General features: G+C 40.7%; 1 protein-coding gene across 1 annotated transcript in view; it reads left to right on the top strand.

Annotated features, from left to right (window-relative positions):
* The window catches only part of grm7 (glutamate metabotropic receptor 7), a 118,218-nt gene that overhangs the window by 51,795 nt on the left and 54,287 nt on the right, over positions 1-12,136 (top strand). The window contains exons 3-4 of the mRNA XM_088290282.1: positions 10,328-10,463; positions 11,641-11,795. Coding sequence (XP_088146408.1) covers positions 10,328-10,463; positions 11,641-11,795 — 291 coding nt within the window. The remainder of the gene's footprint in view (positions 1-10,327; positions 10,464-11,640; positions 11,796-12,136) is intronic.

The raw sequence follows: 12,136 nt of genomic DNA, 5'->3' as shown, positions 1-12,136 counted from the left end.
AGCTTATCTTCAAACTATGTTTTTGTTATTATATTTTTCTGCCTTAAGTGGAAAATGACTATTTCTGATTTCCTTCTTTGGCCACGTAGTTTTGGCGCCTCATTTCCGACACGCAGGTATCTTCACACTTGTCATATTATCATTGGCAATAGCATCAGGATAATATCATAATATTGCATTACTATATGATTCTCACAGTATATAGAAAGTGACTTCATGTATTTTATGGTATACAGTAGGCGCAAACCATTTCCAATGACACAAGAGTTTATAGAAAGCAGCGTCGTTGTAGCGTCTGCGCACGGCAAGGTATGAGACCTTGAGACGTTTTCTGTGGCCCGCCCAGTTTGTAAATGTCAAAGGCATTAGTAGGATTCTCGCTTCACCACTTCAAGGAGAACCATCTTGCCGACTAATGCAATATGGCTGCTCATTTCCCCCAACCAAGTTGAGCTTGTATTGATCTCAGTTTTTATCCGATATTTTTTTTTTTCTCTTCTGTTCCTGTTTCATTGAGGCCCTTTCGCCTTGCTGCAGGTGAATCTTGCAGAGATAGATCTTGTTTGTTTGAATGTATTTTCTTTTTTATTGTCTGCCCGGGCTACATGTGAAGAAAACCTCCCACAGAGCATTGTGGTGGAATTGATTGTCCCAAGTTGCCAACACACGGGCCTATTTGCTGGAGGAGAGGGGGTGGGATGCTAGTTAGTATTAGCAGTGATCTGGGGAGTAAGCCAGATGTATCTGAAAATAGTTTAAAATAGAGCACAATATTTTTTGCATGACCCCGTGGCAGAGCCAAGTCTCACACTGACAGAGGAACAGCATGCTGGAAATAGCGGGATGAGCCGAACATGGATGCCATCTGCATGTCAGCTCATTTGATATGCTCCCATTTATTCTGGATGAGAGACCGCGAGGAAAAAGCTGCCCTTTTTTTCCACTTTCAAGGTGATAAATATAATTTCAGCACCCACAGAGGTTTGGCTTCGCAGGGAGTTGAATAGGCAAGTGGGAGGTCAAATCCATTCAGAGGCTTCAATTTGAAGGGATTTGAATATCAGAAGAAAAATGGTGAAAGTTGATTCTTTGGTCCGGGCAAACATTTTCATAACCGAGGGCACGGAGGATGAGAATGAATATTTGAGACAGTTTAATGCACTACAGGATGGACGGATAAAGCAAGAACTTCCAAGAGTTTAGCCCTCAAGATCATTAAACTGGCATCTATAATCATCTAATGGGGAGCAAAGGTTCGGGAACCCCAATACATGAAGCGCTGATGTCAGGCTGTTGGACGATCACAGCTGCAAGATTAAGGTGCAGCTAAAAATATCCTTTTCACCAAAGAGCCCAGTTCAGCTCTTTCTCCATGGTGGTTTTACAGCGTTCAACCCGAGCCCGGCCTTTGCTTAATGTGTGTGTGTGACATCATGAGAGTCTGGCTCATTAAAAAGACTTGGAAACATGGCATTGTATACTTCGGTGTACTGAAAACAGGAGACACAAACTGTGTTGCTGTGGAAGATTCGGCTGGTCCTGATGAGAACCACTTCCCCAAATTGGTTTTCTCTGTGATTCTCCTTTGCCGAATGGGGGGTTTAGACCAAGGGATATATATAGTTTTTATGAACAGTGGGGTTTTGAAGCCATTTCAGACTCTTCAAGGCCTAACTTGGCTTTACTTGACTTTGTATTCCTATCTCAATACACCAAGGAGCGGAATTTCGAAAGCCAAAGACGATCCGTTCCAAGACATTGGTTGAGCACTGATTTGTTCGGATTTTGGAATTTGTATGCTGGAATTTAAGAGGAAGAAAATGACCTGGTGCAACATCAATCCTCATTGTATTACCTCATTTTTCTAAAGACGGATGCACAATTTGCAAAAACCCAGAGCCATGGCTCCCTTCGTTACAGCCAGACCCGAAATTCCCTGTGAGGTTTTAATGGCCCGACAAAGCATTGAGCAAAGAGGAAATGTTATCAACCTGTCCTTGTGTCTGTTACCGTGGGAAACGCTAAATCTATCCCCAATAAGATGGACGAGCTAGCTGTGCTAACCCGGCATAAAAGGGACTTTTGGGAGGCAATCCGTTTGCTGTTTCCTGAGTTGTGGCTAACGGCACTAACACCAGATTCGGCTGTCTCAGTAGCACTGTGCTACTTCCTTCCTTCTTCTCTTGCCTTTGTGTACAGGTTCATGTATATTATGATCATGTGCTAGAGTAAATTCAATGGGTCCATTTTCTGTCTCTCCTTGCATTTCGGTATATGTCGTTTGGATTTCTTATTTGCTGTATGTATTTCCGGTAATGTCATCTAATCTAAAATTGTACATCTGGTAAATTGAAATAATTTTAAACACTATACATTATTGTCACTGACAAAGGTGTAACATGAAGATGAGGCAAATGCGCCTCACGCAGCCCAGTCTCCCACATTCTGGCTTGCCACTCCAAAAAAAAAAATTTAAAAAAGGTAGCCAAAGCAAAATGTAATGTGATGGATGGATGATATTCTCACACCGAAGGATTGCTGCTATTATCGTACTCCAAAATTCGGTGTGCTTTCTTTTTCCTCAGGTGTCACATTTAGCATTTTGTTGAGGCTGCTCCTTCTTGTGTTGCAAAAATGCATAAGAAAAGCCAAAGAGAAACCTTTCTTTGCCAAGTCCTATCTCCTGACCTTTATGGGACCTTTTCTTGACCATTGTGGAAAACGTTATCGCATCAAGGCGAGAGAAAAAGGTGCTTTGTTTCAAACGTAGCAAAAGACAGCACAGTGTAAAGTGAATTTGACTCAGCTTTTCCTGACCGACTCATCGCGCGATGGTGATTATTGCTTAAGTCCCTAGCGTGAAATGACTATAAAAGGGCTCCTTTGATCCATCCCTTCTTGCAGTATTTAGTCCAATCAGGTTGTCACCAACCGTGATAGCTACTTCAGAGGATTAACCGATGTTGATGGAATTGTATAACCATCTTTATTTGTCACGCAATCACACAGACACACACACATATACACATCTGCATTCGAACGATTCCAGTAGTGGACAGCGCAAACACATACGAGACTGGGTGTGCGGCTCTCACTCAAGCACAGCACAGCTGTTTGTGAGGGGGGTGGGCATGTTCTTGTTCCAGAGCCCCCTTGGTGACAGAAGACAATCTTAACTATCGGTCCTTGGCAACGGCTGCCTTGAAATCAATGATGTGATTTGTACCGACCGACTGACTCGCATGTGGAAATTTACTGCACTGTGATGTAGTCGCTCTTAAATGTAAAGTTGACGTTTTCTTTTCGTATGGCGAAAATTATAGGCTCTTTACTTTTTTTCTTGGTTGTTTGCTTCTTATTCTTGAAGGTCTTATCGTGGATCTGGTAAAATCCGTTGGGGGCTTGTTGCTTTAAATGTTGCTGCTGTCCGTGTATGATCGTGGGGAACATTACAACTGCACTTGATCTCCATCTCAAGTGCCCCATCATTTTTTTTCACAATTTGTCGGGTGACATTGTGACTGGGCTTGCAATAAAAAATCTCTCCTTGTTGACAGTCTTATTTTAATTGTCAAAAAAATGTCAATAATACAAAACTATGCAACTTACCTGTCATGTTCTAGGAGTGCTTTAATACTCCTTGCAGCTTATTCTTGACATCTCATTCATGTTATGATCAGTGATCGTTTCGTTGTTAAATATTAATCCCAGAGGGAAATGCAGAAACGGTTGCATTAAAGGGCCATGTCAGAGTTTTTAATATTATTATTGTCATTTGATTATTCTTTGTATTATTTCCAAGGGGAAAAAAATGTAAAAATCATCCTACAAGGATTGGCTAATGTGTGAAAAGAGGCTATTCATTGTGCAAATCTTTAGGTTCCACATAACTCTTGTAAAGGCGGAACCCTTGCTTACCTTCTCCTCAATAAACTTACACTGTGTGCCAGAACAGTGAAATTCTGATTATGAGTCCAAATTGTTGCACGAGGAACCAGTTAAAAACAAAAAAAAAAACCGCATGAAATTCTGTTCAGGGATGAGTTGCTGTGTATAATCAATAATACAGTGAATAAATAAGGAAAAATATGAATATTTAATTTGCAAGATGATTTAAAGTGTCTGCCCCTAAATGTTCGGCTGGTGCCCTTAAAATTTAAATTTTGGGGTGACTGTGCAACTTGTCCCAAAAATAATTTGCCCGGAGCTCTGTGCAGGCATCCCAATTTAAGAGGGTTGAAAACTGGCTTGAATGTGCCCGATATTTTGGATCACGATTAAAATATTTAGCAAACATTTTTCTTGAGACCTAAACCGATCTTTCCCATTTCTAGCTGACTGAAAATAGTATTACGGAGAGGAAAGCACAGAGGACAGCGTGAGGCTGGTGAGGTTGACATTTCTTACATCAGCCTCCTCAGTTTAGACAGACAGCTCTTCTTTCCGTCCGTCTGTCGGGGCCCAGGCCTCTCTTTCCCCTCTCTCCCTGCAGTGACAGGCAGAGGCGGTCCGACGCAGACCCCAGTACTCTGCAAGTACAGATACGGCACTTGAATTTTCAACAGGCCTGCTTCTCTGACTACTTGACAAACGGACAGAAGGATGAGGTGTTCCGCAGCCATTCAATAATTTAGACACAGTCTCGCAACAGCTGGTCCACAACAGTCCACTCAAAAGACGAGATCTGCCTCTAAACTTGATCAGTCCTTCCAGCGGTCTCTCTCATTCTGCATTATTGACCAATGCGAGCTGTAATATATTTTGGTTCACGGCTGTTATAGCACCATAACTCTGCACTGCGGGCTAGTCGAGGTATTGTCATTATGGACTTAATGCTTTTTCATGAGACCTGAGCTCTCAGTATAATATGGCGTTTTTTTTAGCCTGTGGAGTGAATGGGTGTGATAACAACCTGCAGAGAGATTGCCCGTTGCAAGAAAGGTGCGCCAAATGGCCTCAGATCAGATGTGGAGTGCGTTTGGTGTCATAATATGAGCTTTTCCGGCTGTAATCTCTTTGCAGAAGCTGCGCTTTCGCCTCATCCCTGAGAGACCTACAACACTGACTTCCCTGCGCAAATGACACCGAGCTTGTTTCCATTTAACAGGATGTTGCGAGCCCTTAAGCAAGAGCCAAACCCATTGGCGGGCTCCCTATGTTTAAGTTTAGTCCACTTAGGGGCATAACAGCAGTCATCCCAAAGGTCTCCAGGCGCTTACAGAATCTGTTCTTTAAAAGAGAAAAGAAAAACATGACTGCTGATTCTTAGAAAGAGGCAGTTGGGAAAGAGTTCAGAAATTGTCATTTTGTTATTGCGAAAAAAAAAGGGGAAAAAAAGAAGCCACCAGGACTGGAGATGTGTGGTCTGCCAAGCCAAAAACTGTTTGTATCAAAGTAATGAGCCAGAGGAGACTGGCAATTAGGAGTTTACTTCCATTTATCTGTCCACTCCGAGAAATGCAAACGGAGATGTTGGCTAGGCTATTAAGTTACTTGAGTGGGAGAAATTTTAATTGGTTTTGGTAATGTTCGTTGTTGATTCAGAACGCACGCTGCTGACCAAGAGGAGCCATGGTGTTACAATCCCACAGGTGATTGCATTATTTGTTTAGAAGTCTTTACAAAAACACATTATTGCTCTTTTAGTCCACAACAAATGGTAGTTTGTGTGGCAATGTGTGCTTCCAGAAATGTGGCTGCTTGTTAGCTATAGTCTATACAGCCAATCCCCTCTATCGCATTTAAATTCATTAGCGATGACCTGTCGAAAAATGATTTATTGTCAGTATTAATATTCTCTTGTGATTGCTGCATGTGCGAGGCGATCAGATGAGGGCCTGACACCAGATAATGTCTTTCAATAAAAAGGCAATGACAAATCCATAACATAAAATCTGTAACTTTATGTCCCTGTTGGTGAGGATTATTGGATTTGTTGTCACTGATATTGTTTATCCCTCTCACTCCTGCAAAAGATCCTGGCATGGAGTCAGGTCTGGTGTGTGATTTACTGCATGTCGCTCTGCTTTGTCGGTCAGTGCCAAACTGTGATTAAAAAAAAAAAAAGAAAGAAAATCACTCATAAGACTATTTATTACATATATACACCTACACAAACAAGACAAGAGCTGTATGAACACTGATCAATAACAATATGTTCACTACAATACTGAAGTTGTAATTTGCAATAGCTACACAACTGAGTGGTGTACAAAATGATTCTGTGAATGAGCCGATAATTCTGTGGACCACTCATTTAAAAAAGAACAGGTTACTTTCTGACTAATGTTTAAAGCATTTCTTTCAGAGCCGTGTTGGTAATCACTTATAAGCCCGATGTGGACTGAAAGTCCAGTTTTGCAAAATTCTGAATGACTTTCATGTTGGACTTTTATTTGGAGCTAAATTCACATATGACGTCACGTGAACATGCCACTTGAACATGTGTACTCTTATTCTTAGGGTTCGTGCCTCACCTTGTGATTTTTTCAGCTGCGTTTTATGCCATCAACGAAACCATATATGTACTGTATTTTCCGGAATAGAAGTATAAGTTGAATCAGCCCGAGAAAGCCAAATGAGGTAGGCAAAACCATACATATGTCGCACTGAAGTATAAGTCGCATATTTTGTGATAAATAATTTTACAAAATACTCGATCAAAAATGGACATTTTACCTTGAAGGCAAGTGACATTAATAAAATAATCTAGAACAGGCTGAATATGTGTAAGATATGCTTACACAATGAAGGTTATTTAGCTACACGAAAAATAAACATGAACAGAAAAGGGGTCCACTCTTCATGTTAAAGTTTTTGGGTCACCGCTGAGAGGCAGTGGCGTTGCATGAAGCGCAAGCACCAAGAAGGTCCTCCTGCAGTCATTTATTCTTACCTAAGTGTGGAGACAAGTACGTTTAAGCATTGGCGAACTCGTTCCTCTGTCTGAGGCCATCTAAGCTTTCATTTTTTATTTTGTTTTTTTTTTCATGCCCTGCGATTGGCTGGCAACCAATTCAAGGTGTACCCCACCAACTACCCGAAGACAGCTGGGATAGGCTCCAGCACGCCTGTGACCCTCGTGAGGAGAAGCGGCTTGGATAATGCATAGATGTTTTCTTTATTGCATTAAAAGAAGCCTTTTCGCCAGTCCCCTAACAAGTTTCTCATTCACGCCGAGCTGTCTCTCTGCTGCTAGATTACGGTTTTCAGATGAAAATTTCACTACTTGCAGCTTTGTAGACTGCAGAATATGATTCTCTTGAGGGGCATTTGTGTTCAGTCATTCTCATTTGTCTTTGTAAGTAGTCTGCGATATTGGTACATAAGTCTAGAGTGCCCTCTTGTGACTGTCTGTGAAATTAAAACACATTTTTCATGTTTAAGTCGCTTCAGAGTATAAGTCACAGGACCAGCCAACCTATGAAAAAAAATTGCAATTTACAGTCCAGAAAATGCGGTAATATTAAATACTCTGTATATATTAGCCTGACTGTTGGAAAATGTCTGAAATCTTGATGATGGAGACATGTAGAGAAACATAAACAGTCACTAGCCATTCAAACAGGAAGACACCTTTTATATTTTCTGCATGAATCTAGAATTTTACCTCTGAAATTGGTTAATTCAAATGAGTTTATACGTTTTTGAAAATATTTTTGGGATCTTTTGTCTCATGGAGTAATTGATTGATTGATGTTTTTATTTGTAAATAAGAATAAAAATTGTCACGTATGGACGAGGACCCAAATACAAGGAAACAGGGAGGTGAGGCAGGTGGGCTCTGAAAAAAAAAGTTTTTATGTGAATGAAAAGGCAAACAAGATACTTGGGTGAATCGAAAACACTAAAGAAACAAAACAAACGACAGGAAACAAGACTTGACAAGGATTGGACTTGACTCAAGACAGACTAGCCATGAGAGGCAACGTAACATGGACAATGAACTGACAAAGACTGAAAGAAAGCAGGTAACTAAATCCAAACAAATTGACGAGGCAACAAGGAACAGACAAGACACGAATGGCTGAGAGAGCAGAGCTGATTGGATCACACAAGGGACCTTATTGCCAAACACAGGTAAATACAATAACCGAACAAGAGAAACACAGGACACAAGGAAAACATGACAAAACTAAATGACAAAACTCGCATTCTTGAAGGGCGGCCTCAGGATGTGCTCTGCCTGATCAGGGTCGCGTGGCGGCCATAGGAACATGTACAAAATTTATTTCATTGTGACAAGAAAAACTGTTTGCGACCGTTCAAATTGTTGGCGAACATCTTTGTGACCTTGAACGAACCCTGACAAAAAATAAACTAAATTCACTACGTGCACGCACAATCGGAAAAGCGCTACAGGCTTTCGGCAGTGTACTATATACTGTGGCCGACGATATTTGAAATCTATGTCAAAAATACATTTAGGGACACAGTGTTATCATTCCATTCTTTGTTACAGATGCGGCTGTTATAAAAAGTGAAATATAAGAAAAGCTGAGTTGAATATTAACATTTATTAATTTAATAGGAATCATAGTATAATAATATAGTAATTTATTACATCAAATACTTTGTGAATATATATAATCTCACGTAAGATGTAATATTTTAAGTTATTACATACAATAAGCGATTGAGAGAATGGATGATTGGATGAAAACAAACTAATTGACATATTGCTGGCATTGGGCTAAAACCTCCAATGTCCCTGTAGGTGTGTTTTATTTTTATTAATTAAGCACCTTAAATAAAATGTGGAAAATTGAATATGGCTCTCTTTGATGATGCAATGTTCATGGATGAACAAACATGCCATTTTTTGGATCTCCCGAAAAGTGTTGACCTGAGTCTTTAAGGGGGCACATGAAATGCATGGTTTGGGGGGGGGGGATTATTCTTCCCCTATAAACAACTGTATGGATGTGTGCATGTGTGGATCTTTTACAGATTCTTTGATAAACACTCTCTTATTTGTCACACTTTTTGCCAAGTGAGCACAACAAGGACAACACTTTTTCCCCATCCAAAATATCTCCAAATAAAGATAGATGAGTTTTTGCCACTAAATCCGTCAAATTATGTTGTGCACGCTCCTTAACTTCCCGCCTTGTAGTCCCCGTGTGTGACACACTCTTTGATCTCGCCATGGGACTTTTCATTGGCTGGCTTCAGCTGACGTGCCATGGCAAGCATGAAATTATGTTTGTGATTGGTTGGCTTTAGTGTTGCATTCAAATGTACATTCAGGTTCAAGCCGGGAACACCTAAATTGTTGATTTTGCTTCATCAATACCTTGAATGTAATATATATATAGCTGGTTTAACGACAAATCTTTCGGCCACACAGAAACTATGACATATAAATATGGTGCAGTTTAAAGGGTCAGTAGAGGGCCATCGCCAAACACAGAAGCTTCTAAGCTAGTTCGAGCTATAATAGGCACAGTAGATTCCCATCAATAAAAAAAAAACACCTTAGGTTATTTCTATTTTTAAAGTCTGAGTGAGAAACACAAAAATAGAAACTATAATTGTAGGAGACTTCTGCTACTTATTCACGGATTCACATGGCCACACGGAAAATGTTGCCTAAAACACAGACTATGGCCAATTCCAAAAGTGTGCTTACAAACACGTAAATAAGAATGAGACGACTTATTGGTCGTCATAGTACAATACTAAACAATACACAAGACTGTGTGCAAGCTCGACCCAAACTTCCTTCTGTGTCACAGACTCCGTCTCCTCAAGCCACGTGAACTCATTTTTCACACACGGATCTGATACAGTATGCAAATTAGTACACATAGAAAAGGTTAACAGTATGACTTTGTATAATTTTCTACAATGATATAATCAAAATAAATTTGATTACAAAAATAAATAAATAAATAAATACATATTTTTTTTAGAGATCCAAGCCTGAAGTGGGGGAGCACATTCCCCTAAGGCTGCTTTGGAGGTACACGGATTCCGCCAGTGATATATTAACACTTTTTTTGTTTTGTTGAAATCTCTTGTACGAATGACCTGACCCCTCTGTTTGTTTTAAAAATTGAGTGTGGCCCTTAACCAGAAACCTTTGCACTTGATGGTAGTGACAGGTGAGTGCGTCTGTGTGTTGTTTAATCATCGTGAAGCATGATAACATCTCCAGTACCTTACTACAATATTGTTTTGTGCTTTCCTTCCTTTTATCTGGGAATGATTTCCTCATAAGAAGCCATAGTAGCCTAAAGCCTTTTGCACACGTTCACATGTGTGACAGAGTACGAGAGATTCTACCAGATGCCTTATCGTTTTTTAAACTCTCTCCATTTATTAGGTGGAATCTGCGTGGCCCAGTCATTGAAAATCCCGCACAACCCCAAGATGGAGGATTATGACAAAGCCATCCAACAACTGCTGGAAACTCAGCACTCCAGGGCAGTCGTCATCTTTGCCAATGAAGAAGACATACGGTGAGTAGCGCCGTACATGGTGGCGTTCTGCGTGCCGCTCAGGCATGCTGATGACTTGCCATGTCCTACTCCTTAATCTCTGAGTGGCAGCTCCAGAAGACAAGCCACAGGCAAAGATTTGCCATGCATGCAGTATGTCTGTTACACAAACATGCCTTTGCAAACACGGGATAAAATACAGAGGGAATACAGATCACAAGAGAGCATCACAGATTTTGTGTCAACTACACTTGCCCGTAGGGAAATGCCAGCTCAAAGAATACACAAATATTTACTACAGGACTCGCTTTGTCTGTTTTGTTTTTTTAAAGTAAAGAACACAAGAGACATTAAGTGACAAAGGTGTCAACAAAAAACTAAACATAGCTGCCTCACAGATCTGAGGGTGGACATTTCAATCCAGACTCGGGCCTTCCTGTGTTGCGTTGTGTGAGTTTTCTGCAGGTGCATCCCAGATTCCAAAAACATTGTTCGGTTTCTTTGAAATGTGAATAGAGTCATGACCACCCCATTTGGTGTAACACACTGTGGATTTGTCAACTGTTTTGAAAGTAATAAATTTAAGTCAAGTAAAACTTATTTAACGAGCCCTTAATTGCAGACGTGTCTTATACGGCTTCACATTCCCTCCATTGACAAACATTAACGACATCCCCTGATCTTCACCCCACCGGAGGGCAAGGCACAACAGCCACAACATTTAAAAAAAAAAAAAAAAAACCTTGATACTATTGTACGTTTTTTATCAGGAGACATAACCCTAAACTTATCTGGAAAGCCAACACTCTTGCCTCTTCCACAGGCCGATGTGTAGTCATAGACAGGGGGTAGGTCAAAGATCAAATAGCTGATTAGGATTTGTGCATTCACCTACATCTCCTTTCGGATTCACTGCACTGTAAACCGAGAGAAAATGGAAGCGATGGTTCGCAACATGGCGTCCGTCCACGTGACATGAATTTAACCAAGGACAGAGCAGTGCGGCCAGTTCAAAGCTCAGCCAGACTTTCTTTTTATTTGACTTTGGTGCACGGTTTACCCCGCCTCTGGCTGGGATAGGCTCCAGCACACCCGGGACACTAATGAGAAGAAGCAGTCGAGAAAACGGATGGATGGATGGATGGATGGGTGGCGGTTGAAATAGACACACACACATTCTAACAAAATGTCCTTGCAGGGGAGTCCTCAATGCCACTAAGAGGGCCAATCATGTGGGCCATTTTCTGTGGATTGGATCTGACAGCTGGGGGGCCAAAGGCAGTCCCATCCACCACCTGGAGGATGTAGCAGTGGGCGCCATCACCATACTACCCAAACGCTCTTCGATTAAAGGTATACGTCGTTATTTGCGCAATGTTTCAACTCCGCTCTCTCGACGGGACCAGCCTTTCAGCTGCCATTTTTATCGATTTAATTACAGATAATGATGAATAAAGATTTGTGCCATGTTGAGGGATTACAAGAGATTTGAAATCATCATATAAAGTTTAGAAAGATGAGCTTGTTGATACTCCAATTGGCATTACCATGTGAGACTCTATCTTAAGAATTTAAATCCTTATGTCTGCTTCTAATCCTTTGACAAATAAACACCGGAACCAACGCTCACCAGAAATCTATCTAAAGTAATGTATTATGAAATACATTTTTTCTTTGAACTTTCTGAAATTCAT

Source organism: Idiotropiscis lumnitzeri, chromosome 3, assembly GCF_059441095.1.
Source record: "Idiotropiscis lumnitzeri isolate Australia: NSW breed Sydney's pygmy pipehorse chromosome 3, RoL_Ilum_1.0, whole genome shotgun sequence".
NCBI lineage: Eukaryota > Metazoa > Chordata > Actinopteri > Syngnathiformes > Syngnathidae > Idiotropiscis > Idiotropiscis lumnitzeri.
The sequence above is the reverse complement of the archived record's forward strand: the minus strand, read 5'-3'. Positions and strand labels throughout refer to the sequence as shown.